The sequence below is a fragment of the Culex quinquefasciatus genome, chromosome 1 (genome assembly GCF_015732765.1).
Source record: "Culex quinquefasciatus strain JHB chromosome 1, VPISU_Cqui_1.0_pri_paternal, whole genome shotgun sequence".
Lineage (NCBI taxonomy): Eukaryota > Metazoa > Arthropoda > Insecta > Diptera > Culicidae > Culex > Culex quinquefasciatus.
This window is the reverse complement of record NC_051861.1, coordinates 105920452-105944489: the sequence shown is the minus strand read 5'-3', so window position 1 is coordinate 105944489 and position 24038 is coordinate 105920452. Positions and strand designations below refer to the sequence as shown.

The following is a 24038-nucleotide window of genomic DNA, read 5'->3' as shown; positions in this document are numbered from 1 at the left end:
CTTTAAATATAAGTTTTAGACTTATAAATCAAAAAATCTCATAGATGTGGCGTGTATTTTTGTTTCAGTGTATTTTTTCAGAAAGCCCGTCCAATTTCCTACATGTTTGTCTTTGACCACTTTTTGATACGACGCAACGGCTTCGAGATACAGTAATTTTTAAATTACAAAATACAAAAATATTTAAATACCTTATGCCCTTCTCAAATGTTATTTTCGAGTACTATTTGCTCCATATGCACAAAAATGGCTTATATAGGCCCAGGATAACATGTCTACGAAGTTTCATTGAAATCGGAGAGGGTCGGGTACAAACGTACCAGAAAAATTCCTGATTTGAGCTGGAATTGCTCTATAAATTAAGAAAATGTCAAATAGAAGGGTTATTTTAATACTTTCAAAGTGACATGGTTTTCTAAATAAAAATGGGATAGAATCGGAAAAGGGAATGCATTTTAGGATTTTGTGGACAATTTTGTACTAAGAGAAAATTAAATTAGGTTCTTAATAATGAGTTGTTTGAGTTTCTTAAGGCTGGTACAAATCTTATTTAAAGCTTTTGTCTACCACTTTCAATGTCAGCGCGAAAAATCAGGGGCAAAGAAATATTTTTTTTCAAATAAGTTGAATTTTTAATGGAAATTTCAGTTGATCATAGATGAAAAGTAAAGTAGAATCGTTTTTTGCATGTTTGGGTTTATTGAAAAATCTTTTAAATAAATTTTGTTGGATTTTCGGTGTACAAAACCACAGACATTTTTTTCCGTTAGATCTTGCATTTTTTGAAAACTTATGATTACATATAAACTGAACCGGTGAATAATGCATTTTCCAATGTTATTTTTCAAACGTTTTGAATAGAACAAATTTCATATAGAATATGAAAACTGATGATTTGTGCTTCAAATGTAGTTTTAAATGCAATATAAATCAATATTGTTGTAAATTGGACTTGTTTAAAAAAAAATTAGCCATCTTTCTTACTTTTAATCAAATTTACCTAAAAATTATCCATTTAATAAAACTACACATTGATTTAAATTCTTAAAAACTAAAGCAGTAATCTAAGTAAAACATTAAATTTGCACACTTTACAGTTTTAGGTAAATACAGTCGACTCTCTGGCTGTCTATTTCAATATTGCTCCATGTACCGATGAATTCTTTAGTCCCTTCAAATTGCATACTTCGATTGTCTTTATTCCTCGATATTTTCTCTTGCTTGAAGGATCTCTTCCTCGACGGTCCCTTGGATTCTACTTGCTTTAAACATCTATTCAGTTGGTCAATAATTTCGCTTTTTCATGCTTTGAAGGGTGTTTGACATTTCTTTGTTTTTGTTTGCTGAACGTTGTCATGATTCTCTCCAGGGCCCCGGCGCTGGCCTGATATGAGCTACCGAACAACATTGGCAATATGGCGTCTTTTGTTTACAAACATGAGATTGTTTGTGGACGAACCGAAAAATTTACTTTTTTTGTAAAAAAAATCTATAACCATTGTGTAATAACATTAAGTCTTACAAACAGACAAAATTTCGTTAAATTCTAGACCAGAATTTGTTTTATTATTAATTTTTAATTTAAACCTCTTTTATCGCGATTCTGATAAAGAATGCACATCAAATCATCGTGCCTTTAGTGTATCTTTAGTTTTCTCATCGATTCGCTGTAGATTCGTGTTTAAATTTTTAAATTTAGCATAAATTTGTGGGTCTCGTGGCGCAGGGGTAGCGGCTTCGGCTGCCGATCCCGATGATGCTATGAGACGCGGGTTCGATTCCCGCCTTATCCACTGAGCTTCTATCGGATGGTGAAGTAAAACGTCGGTCCCGGTTTCTCCTGTCTCGTCAGAGGCGCTGGAGCAGAAATCCCACGTTAGAGGAAGGCCATGCCCCGGGGGGCGTAGTGCCAATAGTTTAGTTTAGTTTATAAATTAAAATAAGTTGCAAAATTACCAACTTCAACCATGTGCAACAATTTCCACATCACCCATGCGGAAAACCGATAATGGGGTAATTCATGCGTTCCAAACTGTCAAAATTCCAAAACGTCATTGCCAATCTTCGGTTCGCTGCTTGTGTTCGTGTTTGAAGTTTCGGGCCGAGACTCTGATTCTCTCCCATAGCTGGTTAGCAAGAAAAAACAAATTTCAATCGAGTCTTCATTTTGCATCGTTCTGTAAATTGATGCTTCTCTTTCTCGACGGTCTCTTGGATATTGACAACCAGAGAGTCGACTGTATTATAAAAAAAAAATGTTTTAAGTTAAATGTTTTAAAATTATAGTAAAGTTTGTGAGTTGATTTGGGCCTTCGAGTTGGCCAGTCGATCGTCGAGTTCTCCCCGTCGCGCGCGTGTGTGAAAAAAATTGGATAAAATTATAGTAAAGTTTGGCAAACAAATTAATTAGTTATCAGGATTATTTTTTCTAATTGCAAAATTAGTTTTTGTTCTCATATTTGAAACGTGTTCTTAAATGACAGTAAATTTAATAATATATTTTTTATTACATCTAAACAGTTGTTTCGTAAGAATTCAAAAATATCCTTACTTGTTTTGTTACATGAACTTATTTTTAATAATTTTATATTGATTACAATTACCAACAAAAAATAACAAAAATTACTGCGCAGGATAAGCATAAAGTTTGGGTTCTTCAGAAACACGAGCACTTTTATTTTTTTCAAAAATATTTAGACAGGGTCGAGTGGATTTTCTCCGAAGTTTGTATGGAATATTAGGGCGATTTGTCGCTGATTCTTACAAGCAAAAATTTGCATTGAATAGCAGAGTTTTGTAGTTACTTTCAGCTATGAATTACATCTTAATCCATTTTGAAACATTTGTTTGCTTGTAATAAGGGATTGCAAAGAGTAAAAATTGAAAATAAATAAAAACTTGCTTGAATTGAATACGATTTTCAGTTTTAATCTGATTCTGTAACCGTGTACCAAATTCGTGTACGTAAATTCTACTTCAAATCTGAAAAGCAGATTTTATAGGTTCTTACATAGAGATTTTAATACAATTTTGAGGAGTTATGGAATTTGTATTGTAAATGTGAACAAGTTATAAAATGACACACCAAACAAGGTTTCTTAGCATAATTGATAAAGGCTAGAAAAAAAGTACAATGGTTTTGATATTTGAGAGGATTACTCAAATTTGGAAATTCTGAGTTCTTCTTATTAAAATTTGCTCTCGCATCAACCCCTGCGGGAGTTGAAGTGTCGATCTAAAATACGGCCGGTGACTGGCCCAATTTAAATAATGAACTAGCTATTAACCGTATACACCCGGGCGGTAAATCTACGCCATGATAAAGCAATAAAAAGTTAAAGACTCGTGTTTAGCCACGACGCGCGCGCCTGGTGACAAAGTTGTCGCGTTTCAGTCGTAGAAGAGTGTGTAATAAAATTTGCATAATTAGGTCCGATATTTTTGGGTCGAGGGTGACGGTCCGCCCAATCCATCACTCACCTTGTTCCGACAGGTGACCTGCACGCGGTAGTTGGTTTCCGGCCACAGGGACAGCTGCACGCTGGAGGATTCGGTCAGGAGGTTGCCCATCAGGCCACCACCGGAAACCTCCCACGTGACGAGGCATTGGTGTTGCTGCTGGGAGGGAGGAGATTTGGTGGTTGGGTTGGTCACGATCGAGACCCAGGCCACGTCTGCCGTTACGAGGGAGTCGTTCCGGATCATTTGGAGCAGGACTAGGGTGAGGGTGCCGGCGGTGTGTGGCGAGGAACTGGAGGAACATTTCGATTGGCACTGGAAGGAAGTGAGAAAAAAGAGGAAATTGATAAGTAAAATTTTTAATATTTTTAAAATATAGATTTTTTGAAAATTGACTTGGAATCATGCAATCATTCTCAACTCGAAGAAATCCTCCAAAAGGTTTAGTCAATAACAGATTAGCGTCACGTGGGCAGACATTTCTCAAGCAAGAGCTCGTTTCCTGTACACAATTGTAGAAACCCTCCAACTCTCACCATGCTGCACCTGAACAATCAAAGCCCATTGCGGTGTTTGCGTGTAGCACGAGCCTCGCTTGCAGCTCTCCTGCCGAGTTGGTGTGTCATCAATCATCAATTTTAACAAGATCAGGAGAAGCGTCACACACACACACACACAGCCCATACAGAACTGATTTCTTACATCGCACCTTTCCATTGAACCAAACCTGCCGAGAAAGAAGCTCTTTTCGTTTCCGGTTGATCTCTTCTCCTCACCCTACTTCCCACAAGGGACCATCCACAAACGCTGCTACACAATCTGTGTCGATGATTTATCGCTCGCCACGCGGGATGTTGCAACTTCCTTACTGGATTTTTCGTATTTATTTATTTATCCGTTTTGCTGCGCGGTCCCAAGATTCTCCACGCTCGGTAAACATTAAAAATTCAATTCATGACTTCAATTGTTTCCCCCCTTCCCTCAACCCTGCTTTGTGTGCTCCAAATATTGCCCAGCATCCGGATCGAAACAAACATACGCCGGCTGCTGTCAGGCCCTTTGGGAGCAAAGCAGGTTAGGTTTGGCCCCTTAATCCGGAAAACGGAAATTTCTTGATTTTTGTTGTACTGTTGTTGTTGCGCTTCCGCGGAAAAGAAATAACAAAGGGTTGGGTCTGTAAGTGTTTCCAATGTAGCTCTAAGCTTCTTTCGTGATGATTGTCATATGGCTTAATTTATTGATTTTGATGGAAGAGATGGGTGTTTTACACTTATTATATACATAGAACATTTTGAATTCTTTTTCAATTCATTGGAGTTTTTTTGAAAATACCAAAAAAATCACAAAATACCGTGTTTTTTTTCGAAAATACTTAAATTTTCAAAATTTGCTATATGGGTACCAAATGAATTGAATCTTCGTAAAATATCTAAATATGCAAATTGGGTATCAAACGAAGCGAAATTTTGCATGCTTCATATATACATTCAAAATTGTGTATGCTTCATATCATACAAAAATTTGCGTCGTTTGATACCCATATTGCATAACTTAAATAAGTTAGTACGAAAAAATACGGTAAATTGTAAAAAAATATATAAAAAAAACTCTCTTCATGTGAAAAAGCAAACCAAATACCAAATGAAAATTTTGAGTATTTTTGGAAAAATACGGTAATTTGTGATTTTTTTCTGTATTCTCCAAAAAAATCTAACAAAATGAAAAAGCATAGGTACACAATTTCGCTTCGTTTGATACCCATATTGCTTACTTAGAAAAAAAATATGAAAATTTTAATATATTCCAAACAAAATACTCTAATAAATTGAAAAAGCATGCAAAATTTCGCTTCGTTTAGTACTCATATTGCAGAAAATGAAAATTTGAGTACTTTCGAAAAATATGGTATTTTGTGAACAATTTTAAGTACATATTAAACTTACAAGATTTTCAAAAAAAATATTCTTATTAAGAGCATTGAATATTAACATGTTAAATTTGGTAGAATTAATTGATCTAAGAAATATTTTAGAAATGACTTAATTATCGAAATAACGATAACGACAAATTATCGTTATCGTCTTGACGGTTCTAGAAAAAACTCAAAAGGCAGATGAACAATTCTCTACGAGATTTAGAAAAATTTCGATCATTTTTTGATTTGGCTCATTTGGTTTACCCATATAGGACTATTTAGAAAAAAAGGTACACGGAAAAAAATCCTTATTCTTAAATTAATTTTTTTCACAGATTTTTATCCATATTTTTTGTTTTTATTTTTTTATATGGGCCCAAAAACAACATTTTTTAAATCAAGGAGAAAAATGAAGAAGTATGTTTTTTTTTTGGAAAAAATAGAAATTTGAATAAAAAAACGGTTTTTATTGTTAAATCGAATTGGCAATCTAATTTAAAGATTTTTTGATAAAGTGGACCGTTTTCAAAACATTTCAAATGGGCGTAATATTGAATGTTTGGCCCTTTTGAAAAGTTCAAAAATTTTAAAATATTTCTTTCGAAAAGCTCACATCATTTCATAAATGTTTGATATTTAAACATTGAAAATCGGACCATCAGTTGGACCATTTGCTGAGATTTTGGCATTAGAAAATATGGGAATGTTTGGATGAGACTTCAAATACTTATTTTTTTTTTTGTTTCTTTTTCTTTTACTTGCTGTAATTTAGAACCCAGAGGTCCAATCTTCAATGTCTTATAGGCAATATTATTGGAAATTTCGTATGAAGAATCAGGAACACTATTTTAAATATTGAAAAGCGGGAATTTTTCAGTTTAAATTAAATTTTAGGTGGCTTTATCTTTAAAACGATGCACTTTATCAAAAAATCTGTAAAAGACTTTTCGATTGCAAATTTTATTTTACAAAACACATATTACTATACTTTTCTACGGCTCAAAAGTTGCGGTTTTTTGTCCTCTAAAACTTATAAAAAAATGGATTTTGGGAAATTCATTTATCGCAAAAAAAAATTAAGTTAAGAATCGGCTATTTTTTCCGTGTACCTATTTATTTCTAAATAGCCCTCATCAATACCCACAACTTTGCCAAAAATCCCAAATTGATCAGAAATTGCTTCAAAAGTTAAAGAGTTTTGAATATTTTCGTTCAATTTTTGTTTGGACAGTAGGGTACCCAGAAAAAAATACCCCCTGCTCTTTAAACAAAGAACATTTTTCTGTGTTAAAAAAAAAGAAATATGTCTTTATTCAACTTTCTTATAATAATTACATTTCATTTACATTCTAAGTGGTATGGCTAAATGCTCTTCATCTTTGTTATATTTTTCGTTTTATTATAACCTGTTCACATTCATTTATTTACTTCAAATTGTTTTACATTTTTGCATTGAATCGAATACATTTGGCTAAAAAAATAAAAATCTTAAAACTGAAAAAAGTAAATACATTGAAATATTCAAAATCATTAGAACGAGTAAACTACGAACTGTATTTTAAGATAAATCCTCCAAGCGTTCTTACTTGTTCCTGGCGAGTTTTGCACCCACGCAGTGTTGTTGTCATCTCGATGAAAATGTTCAGAAGTTCTTGTGGTGAAAACAGGTCACTACTGCCTTCGTCCGTTGATGCTGGTTGGTTTTCCCTCGGCTGCTGACTGAAGCCTGGAGGTGTTGTATTCTCTGCAACTTTTTGCCGATGATTCAACGGCAATGGCTGCAGATTTGGAACCACTCGAACAGATCCTGCTCCAGGTGACGCCAAACCAAGAAAATCCACGTCCGTGAAAGTTGGTGGTGTTTTGCGGCAATTTGATTGGTGCCTCGTCTTCGTTTGCTGCCGAATTTTTACAAACTCAGCACGTTTTGGGCAGCTTCGATTCTTGGTCGAATGGTCGCCGCCGCAATTGAAGCATTTCGCTTCGATGTTCTCGTTGATTGTTTCGCAAGCTTGAGTTTTGTGCTCACCTCCGCAGGTTGCACAACGACTCTTGATGAAACAGTTCCTTCCACCATGCCCAAACTGCAAGCAGTTCGAACATTGTGTCACGTCAAGTTGCACAGGACGTTAACGTTCCCAAGTCAAAAAGATGTTGAAAATTGCCCGAACTGCTTTCAGCTCAGACGGCGTTGTCGATCCTCTCTCGAGATGAACCAGGTACAGTTGATCACGATACTTGATGTCCTTGTTGTGTCTCGTCATCTTGAAAACTTCGATCACGTTCAACTTAAGAGTTTTGAGCTCTTCTTTCAGCACACTCACATCCATGTCATACAGGCCTCGGAGGACCTGTTTCATGGGGCGTTTACCTGGATCGTCATGGCTGTAGTATTCAATCTTTGTGTTGTTCAGGAAATCCCGAACGTAGTTGTAATCCTTTCTGGTAGGTAGCAGAATTTTGAGTCCATCAGCACACAAGCGAATGGAAGCTCGTAAAGCACCAGATTTGATAAACCCGGTCAGCCACTTTCGCACCGAATCCGATGACGATGTTTTCACAAAAATGGGTGGCAACTTTTTCCTTCGTTCAAATTCTTCGTTCTCGCTCACGTCCACAGGGAGGGTAGCAAACTGGTTTCCAGACAATTTTTGAGCGTCCTTGCTCAAACTGCCTGGCTTTGCAGGTAGCGCATCGGCATTCCTGAGCTTCTTCAAATCTGCCGATCTTGCTGTTGAGGACTGCCTCTTTTTCTTGCCGTGAGGCATTTTTTGCACTTTTTAGCACTTTTTTTGGTGTGTGAGGGACGCACGTCTGACTCGCTTCTCTGCTAATCACAGACTCTTTTTTTGGGTTATTTTAAGCATCTGTGCCAATTTTGAGCGAATCTAAAAAAGATTAAGCCGTTTATACCCGAGCCTAAAGTTGGTGAATGAAAAAATGATTTGCATACAAAAATTACTTTTTTTTTATATCGTAAATAATTTTTAAGGATCGAGTTTTTCGTACATTTTTCCTATATTCCCCATACTAATTTAACCTTCGTGTATCAATGGGTAAATGTTGACCAATTTTGCTCATATTTGGCCCAGATTTTGGTGGAGAATTATACAGATGCCTGATTAACTAAGTTTTATTTTAAGAAAACTGAAAAACATAAAAATTTCAAGCAAAGCCGAATTTACATTTATTAATTTACCTCATTCTGCGTGTATCCTCCAGAGCAAGCAGCAGTTTAGTGCTCAGAGCTCTAGAAGTTTTTTCGAATTTTTCGCCGCAATCGACCGTGATTACCCGCGAGTTTGCTCCACCAGCATGCCGAAGGCCGGCCGTGGTCGCGGCAGTTCGAGTGCGGCCTCGAAAAACCCGCGAAGTTCGTCTACCGGCCGAGTGCAAAAAGGTAAACAAAACAACGCCGCCGCGTCGTCCGCCATCGCGCAGGGGAGCGTGTGCGCTGATGGTTTCAATCCGGAGTTATTGCACGCTAATTACCGTGTCCAGGATCGCAGCCCTATAAGAAGCAGACTCCGCTCAGGTACTTCCGGCAATCTGTCGACCGGTGGCGCATCAACATCCGCCAACATTCCCACCAGTAACAAGTTCGCGAGACTGAGTGACGAGGAAACCAACAATAACAACACCGACGGTAGCAGCACTACCGATGACGACGACGATGATCGACGTGCACGCAAAAAAGGTAGTACGACAAAAAAAGATAATTCTCCGAAGGAACGGCGACCACCTCCAATTTTTGTTTTGGATACGTTGGCGGACGATGTTGACGAGTTGCTGGAAGGCCTCCAATATAGTCTGAAAATTGGAAAATCGAAAGTACAAGTGATTACTTTCAACAAAAGAATTTCGACCTGGTGGTGAAAGAACTGAAGTGTAGCAACTTCAAGTTCTACACATTCGATCCAGTTGAGAAGACCGCGGTTAAGGTAGTCCTGCAGGGCTACCAAGACCGCCCAATCGCCGACCTGAAGGAACACCTCTCGGGTGCCGGAATAACGCCACGGGAGATTTAAGTGCTCTCGCGGAAGACAACAGTCACAGGTACGCACACTCTGTACCTGTTGTACTTCGACCGCGGCACCGTCAAAATTCAAGACCTGCGACGGACTAAGGCGTTGGATGGTTTTTGGGTAAACTGGCGGTTTTACTCCAAAAACCCAATGGACGTAGCGCAATGCCACCGTTGCCAGAAGTTCGGCCACGGCTCGCGGAACTGCAACCTCCCGCCCCGCTGCGTGAAGTGCGGTGAAACACACCTCTCGGAGAAGTGTGCACTGCCGTGCAAGGCGGACTTGGGGGACAAGGCAGAACAAAGCAAGCCACGCGTAAAGTGCGCGAACTGTGACGGCAACCATACCGGCAATTACCGCGGATGCGTCGCGCGCAAGGCCTACCTCGAGGAGCAGGAAAAGAGGAAGAAGAAAGCAGCAGCGTCCCACTATCCTCAGCGAAGTACGAGCGCAGCCGTTCCTGCAGCTGGACAGCGTACGGTTCCAGCGGACAACTCAGCGTTCCCTCCTGGATGGGGGCGATCGTTCGCCAGCGTGGTCGCTGCCGGTAGCGGCGATGCGGCCCAGCAAGAAGTAGCCGGAGAAGATCTTTTCACCTTGCCGGAGTTTTTTGCTCTAGCGGGTGAGATGATGACGCGGTTCCGGACCTGCCGTAACAAGGCAGAGCAATTTCTGGCCCTCGGGGAGCTAATGATTAAGCACATCTACAATAGATAAAAAAACTGTGATCTAGTTTAAGCTTTTTCTATTTCTATCCCCTTTCCTTTGCAATTTCAGTAAGTTTTTTCTAAATTTTTTCTTACTTTTGGTAATCTCTTAGTCATAAGCAATAATCGTTCCAAAATGGATTGAGATTTAACACACAGCTGAAAGGAACTCCAAAACTCTGTTATGTACTGCGAATGAACTGATTGTAACATGATTATTCACTAATAAAACCAAATTGAATTGAATTAATTTACCTAAATTTAATTGTCAAAAAACAATAACATCATATTAAATAGTTTGAAATTGAAATTGAAAACATGCATTTGATGGATCATTAAAATAAAAATGGTGGTGGTGGGTCCGTTTATGATAAACATCTCCAAAAACAAAGGTCCATCTTTCATCATCGTAGCAGATCAAAAACCCCACTGTATTTTCATATATTTCCACGAAAGGTAGCGATTACGAATAAATATGACAAGTTTATGACAGGAAAATGCCCACCTTGACGGGGTTTTGAGCAAAAGAAATTCTCAAAATTAAAGGATAATTCCCCCGGGGGGCTCTCAAAAGGCAGCTTCTGTGAACAGAGCGAACATTGTGTGGAGACAGAAGCCATCTGGTCCCGCCGCAGAAAGTCCCCGAGCAAAACATGCAAATCTGCCATTAGCCGGGGAATATTTCGTGGCACCGTGCGATCGGTAATGAAAGATAATTCCATCATCGCTGAGAGAGGATACCTTCTCACAGTGCACATATACTTTGTCGCACAACAACGTAACGCAACGCTGCTTAGTTTAGAGGTTTTGGGGATAATTTTCGGTTGCACCGGCAGCGACAGACAGAGGACCTTCAAAAGTTTCCAAATTTATCCCTTTTTCGCATCCCAGCCAGCAGTGCTGCTACTTCAGGATCAGAAGGACAAACAAGCCCTGGGGCGACAACAACGGCAACACCAAAGTGACGACCGACGACGAAAGTTGTTACAAGTACTTTGAAGTACTTAGCCACTTGAACATCAAACTATATGGTAATCCTGTTTGGTGCTCGGTTTTTCGAACCGTCAAGTGGGGTGGATTTGAGCTGAGAAGCGACAAAAATGACAAAAATGACAAAAAATGACAAAAAATGACAAAAATGACAAAAATGACAAAAATAACAAAAATGACAAAAGCTCACAAAAGAATTGTGTCACATTCCTCAGAAAACCATTCCCAGAAATCAATTCCCCAAATTTCCAAAATTTCCGAAATTTCCAAAATTTCCAAAATTTCCAAAATTTCCAAAATTTCCAAAATTTCCAAAATTTCCAAAATTTTCAAAATTTCAAAAATTTTCAAAATTTCCAAAATTTCCAAAATTTCCAAAATTTCCAAAATTTCCAAAATTTCCAAAATTTCCAAAATTTCCAACATTTTCAAAATTTTCAAAATTTCCAAAATCCAAAATTTTCAAAATTTCCAAAATTTCCAAATTCCAAAATTTTCCAAAATTTCCAAAATTCCATTTCCAAAATTCCAAAATTACAAAACCAAAATTCCAAAATTCCAAAATTTCCAAAATTTCCAAAATTTCCAAAATTTCCAAAAATTCCAAAATTTCCAAAATTCCAAAATCTCCATTCCAAAATTTCCAAAAATCCAAAATTTCCAAAATTTCCAATTCCAAAATTCCAAATTCCAAAATTTCCAAAATTCCAAATTCCAAAAAATTCCAAAAATTCCAAAATTTCCAAAATTTCCAAAATTTCCAAAATTCCAAAATTCCAAAATTCAATTTCCAAAATTCCAAAATTTCCAAAATTTCCAAAATTCCAAAATTCCAAAATTTAAAATTTCCAAAATTTCCAAAATTCCAAAATCCAAAATTTCCAAAATTTCCAAAATTCAAAATTCCAAAATTTCCAAAATTCCAAAATTTCCAAATTCCAAAATTTCCAAAATTTCCATAATTCCAAAATTTCCAAAATTTTCAAAATTTCCAAAATTTCCATTTCCAAAATTTCCAAAATTTCCAAAATTCCAAAATTTCCAAAATTTCAAAATTTCCAAAATTTCCAAAATTTCCAAAATTTCCAAAATTTCCAAAATTTCCAAAATTTCCAAAATTTCCAAAATTTCCAAAATTTCCAAAATTTCCAAAATTTCCAAAATTTCCAAAATTTCCAAAATTTTCAAAATTTTTAAGGTTTCTAAAATTTTCAAAAATTCCAAAAAAAAAAAACAAAATTTCCATAATTTCAAATTTTCAAAAAACTAAAAAAAAAAAATAAAATTCATAATCTTTGATATTTTTTTATTTTAAAATTTCTTTTCTCTTTAATTTTGATTTTTGAATTTCAAACCTTTTTATTTTTTTTGAGAATTTTGAAAATGTTTTTAATTTATGACATTTTTGAAGCTTTGGTTTTTTTGACTTACCGTTAACAAATTATGATCGTAATATTTAGATCGAAAAATCTCGATCGTGATGCGAGAAATAAAGATTGAAATATTACGCTCGAGTGCGTCAGCAGTTATTACAAGGCTAGAAAGTTTTCCCTTCTTTAAAGAAAGGAAAACTTAACTGACTGATACAAGTTGAATTTTACCTTTAAAGGGAGGAGGAGAGTTTTCCCTTCTGTAAGAAAGGGAAAAAATTGTAGCCTTGTTATTATAACTGCGACACGGGTTTAATTTTCCCTTGACCACTTACACAACTTTTTAAATTTGTTATCACTAGTCAAGAGAGTTTTTCCTTATGGAAACAAGAAAGAATACAAGAAAAAAAACTTTAAAGCAAAAATTCAACTTCTGTTAGCAGATATCACAAGTCAAGACAGTTTTCCCTTCTTTAAAGAAGGTGAAATTCAACTTGTTTCAGAAGACCTTCTTAAAAGAAGGAAAAATTAATCAGTTATTGTAAGTCAAGAGAGTTTTCTTCTTCCAAAAATGATAAATTAAATTTTGTCACCTTAAATCAAATTTAGAAAATTTAAATAATCATGCAAAATGAGCAATATGCCAAAGGTCCAATATGTCAAATGGAATTATACCAATGACACCCATAATCATATTTTGATTTTAACAAACATTTTTCTTCTTTGCAAAATAAAAATAGCATTCACGGAAAACAAGAAATAAAAAGAAACTTCAATTTATTCGGCATTTGTAAAACAAATTTAACATGACTGAAAAAGAAGAGAAAATTTCTTAGAATAATAGAACGAGTCATAAGCCGAATTAAGAGCGAGTTTTTCACCAATGTGTAACAGGTCGTATCGAGGTGCTCCGATTTGGATGAAACTTTCAGCGTTTGTTTGTATATACGTGAGATGAACTCATGCCAAATATGAGCCCTCTACGACAAAGGGAAGTGGGGTAAAACGGGCTTTGAAGTTTGAGGTCGAAAAAACATTAAAAATCTTAAAATTGCTCGCATTTCCGTAAAACTTCTTCAATTCCAACTCTCTTAGATGCATTCGAAAGGTCTTTTGAAGCACTTCAAAATGTGCCATAGACATCCAGGAGTGGTTTGATTTTTTCTCATAGCTTTTGCAAATTACTGTTAAAAATGTTTTTTTTTTAAACCTCAATATCTTTTTGCAACAGCCTCTAACACCCATACTTCCATAGGTCAAAAGATAGGTAATTATATGGACTATAAGCCTACGGTATTAACTTTTTGGCCAATCGCAGTTTTTCTCATAGTTTTTCGATTTTTCTACAACAAACATTTTACATCGTTAGTTTTTGCCCTGTGTGCCTCCATAGCGGCACTTTTTGGTCTCAATTTTGTCATATTTGGAATCCTCGGAAAATTTCACGTTAGTTATAAGTATTGGAGTTGTAAATTTGATTGGAAAAAATGCCATTTAAAATGAATTAAAATATTTTTTAACATTTTGTCGGATTAGGGGTAAAACAGATATTCGCCTACTTAATACGGCATTTGACGTATTGATCACAGGGTAAATAAGATCTATTTCTTTTTTCGAAAATGTTTTATTTAATTATTTTTGAAATCAAATTTACAACTCCAATACTTCTAACTTACGTGAAATTTTCCGAGGATTCCAAATATGACAAAATTGAGACCAAAAAGTGCCGCTATGACGGCCTACAGGGCAAAAACTAACGTTGTAAAATGTTTGTTATAGAAAAATCGAAAAACTATGAGAAAAACTGCGATTGGCCAAAGTTATTTCCGTAGGCTTATAGTCCATGAAATTACCTATCTTTTGACCTACGGGAGCATGGGTGTTGGAGGCTGTTGGAAAAAGATTAAGGTTTTAAAAATCCATTTTTAACAGTTATTTGCAAAAGCTATGAGAAAAATCAAACCAATCCTGGATGTCTATGGCACATTTTGAAGTGCTTCAAAAGACCTTTCGAATGCATCTAAGAGAGTTGGAATTGAAGAAGTTTTACGGAAATGCGAGCAATTTTAAGATTTTTAATGTTTTTTCGACCTCAAACTTCAAAGCCCGTTTTACCCCACTTCCCTTTGTCGTAGAGGGCTCATATTTGGCATGAGTTCATCTCACGTATATACAAACAAACGCTGAAAGTTTCATCCAAATCGGAGCACCTCGATACGACCTCTAGAACAAACCGAGCAATATTTACAAATACTGCCTCTTAACATTTTCTGTTATTTTCTCTAGAATTGTTGTCAAAAAAAAGAAAAATTTCTTGGCATGGGTAAAATAACCTTGTCCAATTTTTATATTTTCTAACAGCAATTCCATTTGAAAAGAGCCTAAACCAAAAAAAAAGTTCTCCGATCGGGCTCAAAATTTTTCTGGGGGTTCCTTGGCCAAAATAATTAGACCCGTATTTTTTTGTTTGGCCATTAGGGTGGCCTACATCGTGCTAGGGTGGTTAAAAAAATGGCAATTTTCGTCATTTTTCGCAATAACCACTTTTTTCTAAAAATCATATCTCCGCGCCATTTCATCCGATTTTAGCTGTCTTAGACGCAAAGAAAGGTGATGAGTTTGGCTATTTGGGAAAAATAGTAAAGTTCCAAAATCTAGCTTAACTATTGAAAAGTCGTATGAAAACTTAAAATGGCGTTTTGACCGTGTCTGGACCAAAGAGCCTATGTCTGAAAATATTTTTATCGGATTCCTCGGAAAATTTCACATAACATTTCAAAAAATTGGCGATGTCGAACCGTACGTTTCCGAGATATGATTTTTTGAAAAAAAAAACTGCGATAACTTTAAAATTTCAGCGATGACCTATAGATGTTATGGTACCAAAAGTTGCGTCTCTCAATTACGAAAATTTTGGTACCCAGACATGTATAGGTCATCGCTGAAATTTTAAAGTTATCGCAGTTTTAGTGAAAAAAGTTGATTTTTTGCCGATTTCGTAATTTTCCCGTTTTTGCGCGTGGCGCGTCGAAAAACGCAGTTTTTATTTTCAAAAAATCATATCTCCAAAACGTACGGTTCGACATCGCCAATTTTTTGATATGGTATGTGAAATTTTCCGAGGAATCCGATAAAAATATTTTCAGACATAGGCTCTTTGGTCCAGACACGGTCAAAACGCCATTTTAAGTTTTCATACGACTTTTTCAATAGTTAAGCTAGATTTTTGGAACTTTTTACTATTTTTCCCAAATAGCCAAACTCATCACCTTTCTTTTGCGTCTAAGACAGCTAAAATCGGATGAAATGGCGCGGAGATATGATTTTTAGAAAAAAGTGGTTTTTGCGAAAAATGACGAAAATTGCCATTTTTTGAACCACCCTAGCACGATGTAGGCCACCCTAATGGCCAAACAAAAAAATACGGGTCTAATTATTTTGACCAAGGAACCCCCAGAAAAATTTTGAGCCCGATCGGAGAACTTTTTTTTTGGTTTAGGCTCTTTTCAAATGGAATTGCTGCTAAGAAATTTCAAACAAACTAATATTTGAAACTACTTTGATTTTTCGAGAAAGAAACTTTTCTGGGGAATGGTTTTCGGGGGAATGGTTTTCTGGGGAACGTGACACAATCCACAAAAGCTCACAAAAACGCACAATAAGCAGAAGAATAATAAAATCTAAACCAACTCCCTTGCACGGTACTCCCTTCCTTCGTCACGGGGACTCTGTTATCTTACGCGAACATTGTACTCGCGTATTAAATATCTCTCCAAAGTCCTTCGGTTCCGCGCGTCCTCCTTTCCCCAGACAGTCTCAAGTGATTTCGAGTACTTTGCCCGCAGGACTAAACACTATTTCTACACTCTACACTTGCCGTAATTGTGTCTTTTGAGCAGCAGAAGCTGTCGTTGTTATTTGTGCATATTTGAAAAACATATGTGCGCTGGCTGCTGTCTGTAGAAGATGCCAGTTAAGGGATGACAACTGATTCCACTTAGCGCGCGTACTCTACAGGGGAATCCTGGTTTGAAGTTCAGTGAAGTGGTCTCACTTTAAAAGTTGAGGACTATTTCGTGTAATTTTTGGAGATAACTTTTGGTTGGAAAATTTCACTCCGAATTCCGTGCCAACTTGTCCAACCTCAAAACGAATAAAAACACTCGAAATTGCTCGGCAATTATTATCAAGTTTTACGTTATTTTTCTTGGAATTTATCATCCACACTTTGCAGAAAAAAAGGACACACAAACCCGGTAGTGGAAATTTATGCCTTCCTTGCACGATGTTTCATGCACTTTTTAGTTTCTCCCAACGCGAGTATCCGTGTGAGTGTGTGTTATTTATGTCCCTTATCCTGATAATGGTGTTGGGCACAAAAACAATCACACATATGGTGCAGCAGCAGCAGCCGTTTTAAGGGTCCGCGCCGCATTCCAACGGTTTAGCTTTATTTATTTGTCCCAGGCACGCCTCTGACATTATTCATTTCAAGTTCTGTGTGTTTGTCCTTCCCCTAAAGTGCCTCGGGAGGTCCCGAACAGACGGTAATAACTAAATTCATGCCATTTCAATAACAAATACTGTTAAAATAACAGAAAGTGTTATGAAATCTTCTTACAAAATCCATTTAAGCATAAGAGTTGAATAACAGTTTATGTTATCATAACAAAGTTTGTTATTGGTTAAAAGCCAAAACATCTTTGAAATAACATTTTTTGTTATAAAAGAATACCTCCAACTGTTATTGGGATGATCGGATTAGTTGTTAAAATAACAAAAAATAATAACAATGATTTGCTCGTAGAATAACTAAAAATGTTATTAGTCTGTTATTACAATAACAATCCAATAACAAAAAAATCATAACGGCGAATAACAAATCATGTTATAAATAACACGAAATGTTATTGGCCTAGTATTTTCAAATATCAAAAAATTTTATTCCCACGTTATTTCCGTCTGCTCGGGGTGCTGCTGCTGCTGCTGGATTGTCCTGTCTAGGCCAAGTGCAAAACAATGAGGAATTACTTTACAATTATGTTAAGTGGATGTTACAAGCAAATCGGGGTGAAGTTTTAGGGATGGGTCATAAAGCTAACAAGGATAACGTACAAGAATTTTGGAAAAAAGAACTAGCAACCACACTCATCATGATCAACCATCGGTTGTCTTCAATACTGTAGGATCATTTCTAAAAACTTCCTCTAAATGCTGTTTATCAAATTAAAGCCAAGAACTGATTACATATTTGTACAGAAGGCAAATGTGTGCCGCAAACAGAAACCCATCCATGTCCTTAAAGGCTCACTCCTTTCTTCGTTGTCTTTTTTATGAATGAAAATATAGAAGAAAAAAATCTACTCTACCTAGTCACGCCAACGCCTACAAACAAGGCAACGACGACTCGAGGACATTCACGCTGCCACCACCACGTAGTCTGTTCGAGCAGGACACACTCTTCGGATTGCTTGTTGTTGGCGGCGGAAAACAACACAACACAGACCGCAAGAAGGTGGACAAACACAAACAAACCCTGGTAAAAATACCTCGTTCTCTGGAGTGGTGTGGCTTTCCACTTCCACGCCCGACGGCTGTCCGCTTCGAAGAATGTGTAATATATCTTATTTGTTTACATGTGGATGTCGTGCTAACTTGTCGTACGTGCATTTTGGGCCAAATTGCGTTAAGAACGCCATTTTGTGCAGCTCACCTTTTGACCTTCACTTTTCATTTGAAAGAAGTTTCAAACTTGTCATGGTATCTTGACACACCCCGAAAATTGCTGTAAGTGCGAGAACTGGACAAAGGGATTTCAGGTCAGAACGCGTTTGACACATGTACATGCCCGACTATCGAAAACATTTGTAGTTATAACTCGGGACTCCGGCAACCAAATTCAACCAAACTTCAGGACAATGCATAATATGGTCAACCAAACAAAAAGTGTTTGTTATTGTTTACATTTCGTGCTCTCGTTTTTGTTTATTCAAGGTCAAACATTAAAGCGCGTTTTTCTCGGAACGTCAAAAAGCGACGTGCGACAAGCTAACACGACAACGTCGATGTGTGCCCGTGACGGCGGACGATGGCCATGGACGGGCCCATTCCTGGCCCATTGACGGGTCCACGGGAGGACATTCCAGCTGGTTTAGTATGGTGGTTGCTGGTGGTACAGCAAAACCATGATAATTTGAAATTGTTTGGGTATAAATTCCAAAACTGTCACTTTTAACTTTGCTGTCAATAATTTTACCATGCAAAACGTTAAGGAATGAATCAAAGGAATGTTTTCATCTTCGTTTATACAGACCTTTTCGAACGTAAACAATCGAAAAGGTTTGGAAATTTGACATCTATCAGTGGAGTTGGCTTGTCACTCTGTTAACAATGGCAGATGGCTTATGCATGTATTTTATTCACAGAATGAATGTTTTCTTTGTACTTTTCTTAATTCCTTTGTCTAATCATCGGGGTTTCACTGTAGTACAAATTGAAGCTCCTCTTGAAGTACCTTCACAGTTCAAGGTAAGTGAGTGCTCTGCAATTGGAGGACGGACATCACACTTTAGCACAACTGTCCAGTGGAAAAGGAACCTTGGGCAGTGTTGCAAGGGTTTTGTACAGACAATATGAGGTTTTGGAGGGGGTGCCGTAACCGATTCTGCAAGCAAGATGGCACACCTGAGGCACCAAGTGTCCAATTTGACAAGTCTTTTGCAGAGTTGCACCCAAAAGAATGAACTATAAAATCAGACGAACACTGATTGACAGCCATATTGAAAGCTTATTTAAAAATTAAAAAAAAGCTGAAATAACAAAATATTAACAAAAATGAGACAAAAATATGACAAAAATTAGACAAAACTGAGAAAAAAATGGAATAAAAAAAGATCTAAAAAAAAGAGAAAAATTAGCAAAAACTACACAAAAATGAGACAAAAATTGAAGAAAAATGTGACAAAATAGAAAAAATTAAACAAAAATTAAACAAAAATGAGACAAAAATAAAACAAAAATAAAACAAAAATAAGACAAAAATGAGCCAAAAATGAGATAAGAACGAACAAAAATAAACCAAAAATAAGACAAAAAAGAAACAAAAATAAGACGAAAATAAGTTAAAATAAGACAAAAATGAGACATAAATAAGACAAAAATTAGACAAAATAAGAAAAAAATAAGACAAAAATGAGTCAAAAATGCGTCAGAAATGAGACAAAATGAGAAAAAATGAGACAAAAACAAGACAGAAATGAGACAAAATGAGAAAAAAATAAGTCAAAAATGAGACAAAACTGAGACAAAAATAAAATAAAAATAAAGCAAAAATAAGACAAAAATGAGACAAAAACGAGACCAAAATGAGACAAAAATGAGACAAAAATAAGACAAAAATAAGACAATAATAAGACAAAAATAAGACAAAAATCAGACAAAAATGAGACAAAATAGAGATAAAAACGAACAAAAATAAACCAAAAATAAGACGGAAATAAGTTAAAATAAGACAAAAATGAGACAAAAATATGACAAAAATGCGTCAAAATGAGACAAAATGAGAAAAAAATAAGTCAAAAATGAGACAAAATGGGAAAAAATAAGACAAAAATGAAACAAAAATGAGAAAAAAATTAAACAAAAACAAGACGAAAACGAGAAAAAATTAGACAAAAATGAGACAAAAAAAAAGAAAAAAATGATACAAAAAAGGGACAAAAATGAGACAGAAATGTGACAAAAATACGACAAAATGAGACAAAAATGAGACAAACTGAGACAAAAATGGGACAAAAATGAGACAAAAATGTGAAAAAAACACGACAAAATGAGACAAAAATGAGGCAAACTGAGGCAAAAATGAGACAAAAATAAGGCACAAATGAGACAACAAAGAGACAAAAAAGAAACAAAAAACAAAAAAAACAAAAATGAGACAAACATGAGACCAAAACGATAAAAAAATGAAACGAAAATGATACAAGAATGGGACAAAAATGAAACAAAAATGAGACAAAAATTTAACAAAGATGAGACAAAAATAAGAAGAAAATGAGACCGAAATTCGACAAAAATGAAACGAGATGGGACAAAAATGAAACAAAAATGAGACAAAAATGAGACAAAAATGAGACAAAAATAAGGCAAAGATGAGACAAAAATAAGAAGCAAATGAGACCGAAATGAGACGAAAATGAAACGAAATGGGACTAAAATGAGACAAAAATGAGACAAAAATGAGACAAAAATAAGTCAAAAAGAACACAAAAACAAGACAAAAATGAGACAAAAAGAGATAAAAACGAACAACAATAAACCATATATAAGAGAAAAAAGAAACAAAAATAAGACGAAAATAAGTGAAAAATAAGATAAAAATGAGACAAAAATAAGACAAAAAAGCGTCAAAAATAAGACAAAAAAGCGTCAAAAATGAGACGAAATGAGAAAAAAATAAGACAAAAATGAGACAAAAATAAGAAAAAAGAGAAAAAAATGAGACAAAAAAGAGTCAAAATGAGACAAAAATTGGACAAAAATGTGACATAATTGAGAAAAAACTGAGACAAAAATGAGAAAAAAATTAGACAAAAATGAGACAAAAATGAGACAAAAATTAGACATAAACTAAACAAAACTTAGACAAAGGTTAGAAAAAAATGTCACAAAAATGATGCAAATTGAGACAAAAATGAGACAAAAATGAAACAAACATGAGACAAAACTGAGACAAAACTGAGACAAAACTGAGATAAAACTGAGACAAAACTGAGACAAAACTGAGACAAAAGTGAGACAAAAGTGAGACAAAAATGTGACTCAAATGAGGCAAATTGAGACGAAAATGAGGCAAAAATGAAATAAAAATGAGGCAAAAATAAATACGACAAAATGGGACAAAAATTACATAAAACTGAGAAAAAATGAGACAAAACTGAGACAAAAATTAGACAAATATGAGACAAAAAAGAAACAAAAATAAGACAAAAATGAGAAAAAATAAGACAAAAATAAGTCCAAAATAAGACAAAAAAGAGACAATAATTAGTCAAAATTGAAACCAAAATCAGACAATAATGAGGCAAAAATTAAATAAAAATGAGACAAGAATGACAAAATATTTGCATCAGCTTAAAATATGTTAAAAAAAACAAATAAAAACTAAATTTGAAATGATAAAAATAAATTAAACTCCAAAACGTTAAAAAAATCCAAAAAATTAAAAAAAAACTAAAATTGCAAAAATTTCAACAAAAAAAACACACACAAAAAATCTCAATATTTTAAAAATTAAAAAATACAATATGTAGTTTAGAGGGTTCAATAAAGCCGTGCAATTTTTTTTTAATCTTAGGGGAAAGTGGATTAAAAATACTCAAAATCCTAAATTTAAAATCAATTAAAAAAAAACAAAAATTAAAAATGTACCATAATTTACGAGTTAATAGAATTTGAAAAAAAAACAAAAATTAAAAATATAAAAATTTCAAAAAAAAAAAATTGCAAGAAATAAAATATCTCTTTATGTTCCAAAAACTCTAAAAAATCCACACTGTAATTCTTTAAAATTGGAATATTTAATGAGGCCGATGCAAACAATTTTTGAAACTTATGGGCATAAATACAAAAATACTTTTCCAGTAGTTATGCTATTTAAGTAGTTTTTTGCTACAATTTTTTTTGAAGCGGGTGCTGATATAAAGTTTGTAATTTTTCTCAACAGCCAAAAAATTAAATAAAAATTAAAAAAAGAAAATAAATGATTTTTTGTATAGTATCGTCTGAAGCCCAAAAAATTAGAAAACTTAAAAGCTGTTTTTAAAAAAAAAAAATGAGATAAATCCAGAAATTTTAATGAATTTTAAATTAAAAAAAACATTAAAGAGAGTTTCTAAAAAAATTCTTAAAACGCCAAAAATCTTCCAGTCTAAAAAATTCCAAATCATTAAAAAACTGTAAATTTCAAAGAAAGAAAAAATATGAAAATCTAAAAAAATGTAAACATACCAAAAATAACTATAAACAAATTTAAAAAAGGATCTTAATTAAAAAAATGTAGATTAAAAAATTTAAAACCTAAGCAATAAAACTATCATTTCAAAATTTTAAAATAAATTTTATGGATTAAAAGAAAACAATAATTAAAATAACTAAAAATTGTAAAATTTTAAAAATAAAAACTTTTTTTTTTAGAGTTAAGTCTCAAGTTGTTCTATGTCAAGAATTATTTTTCAAACTTATAAATTGAATTATAGCAAAAATCTGAATCCAAATCCCTTTCCAAGGTAAAAATTGTACGAAACAAAATAAAATTTAAAAACAAGTGAACCTCAACCAAGTGCACGAAGGAAAAAAACACATCCTCACGAAAAGCAACCAAACAACAGAGGGTGGCTTCTTCACCCAAAATGATGATGAACGGCTGCAAAACAACCTAACCTCAAAAAGTTTAAGACCGAGCCACGTAGCCCAGTGGTAACGCTTCCGCCTCGTAAGCGGTAGATCGGGGTTCAAATCCCGGCTCGGACCAACACAACTGGTGATCTTTTCCCTTCTGGAATCGATTGCTTAGTAAAGGGAAGGTAGTGTATCGTCACAAACTGGACCTTATCACGACACCTTAGGGAGGCGACCTATGGAATGTTAACATTAACCTTAACATGTTAACATTAAGTTGAGAATGAAACTGCCACTGAATCCGCTTTGTAAATGCCGGCCCCGATACTCTTCAAGGGTGTTCCCCTCAGGAACTGGGAAAGATTTACTTTACTTTACTCAAAAAGTTTGCTCTTCCTCGAACGAGTGAGCTGCTGGAATGCTGAAAATGCTGAAGGAATTTCGCTGCAAGGAGCCAAGGCCGGGAGTAACTAAAGTACAGTTGGAAAAGTTTTATTATTATTCATGCTTTTATAATTTTTTTAATATTCAAAAGAGAACGCGGGCACGCAGTAAAAACCAAGAAGAGGAAGGATATCTCGCGGAATCGCGATGCCGGTCTACGAACGTTACTCTGCAGGGTTGAGTGAAGTAGCGAAAAGTAGGGAAAAGAGGTCTATGAAAGCGAAATTATGCATTCATGAAGAGCGAGAGGGTTGGCCGACTTCTGGTGTAGAACCAGGCAGCATCGGAAGCTGATGAAGATGCAAAAGACGACTCTCTGGAAGAACGATATAACTGAAATTGCTCAACAGCTTTTAGCCGCAAAACGTCGTCGTCGATGGTGGTGGTGGCGGCGAAGGGCAGTAAAATCCTCAGGTTTTTATTTGATAAGTGTTCCCCCCAGAATGGGAGCGAAAATGCAATCCTCTTATGGAGAACTATTTAAAAAAGTGGGGGCTTGTAGAACAAAAAGAACCCTGAGGTCGGCAAGCGAAAATCGATTCATTTGCACAGTATTGCATTTAAAGTGAGCGCATTAAAATTCATTGCACCTCTTGGCACTGTGATTATAATTTATTTACATTTTTTAAAAGCTTTCAGTTACAGTTGTGGGCCAGCACGTGGTTCATATGTGGATGAGCTGGATTCACTGTTTTTTAAGGTTATTAAAGTATTAAACTTATGATTTGTA

At 35.1% G+C, this 24038-nt stretch overlaps 1 protein-coding gene across 1 annotated transcript in view; it reads right to left on the bottom strand.

Annotated features, from left to right (window-relative positions):
* The window catches only part of LOC6052944 (transmembrane protein fend), a 61187-nt gene that overhangs the window by 8263 nt on the left and 28886 nt on the right, over nucleotides 1-24038 (bottom strand). Inside the window, exon 2 of the mRNA XM_038266473.1 lies at nucleotides 3481-3774. Within this exon, the coding sequence (XP_038122401.1) occupies nucleotides 3481-3774 (294 nt within the window). The remainder of the gene's footprint in view (nucleotides 1-3480; nucleotides 3775-24038) is intronic.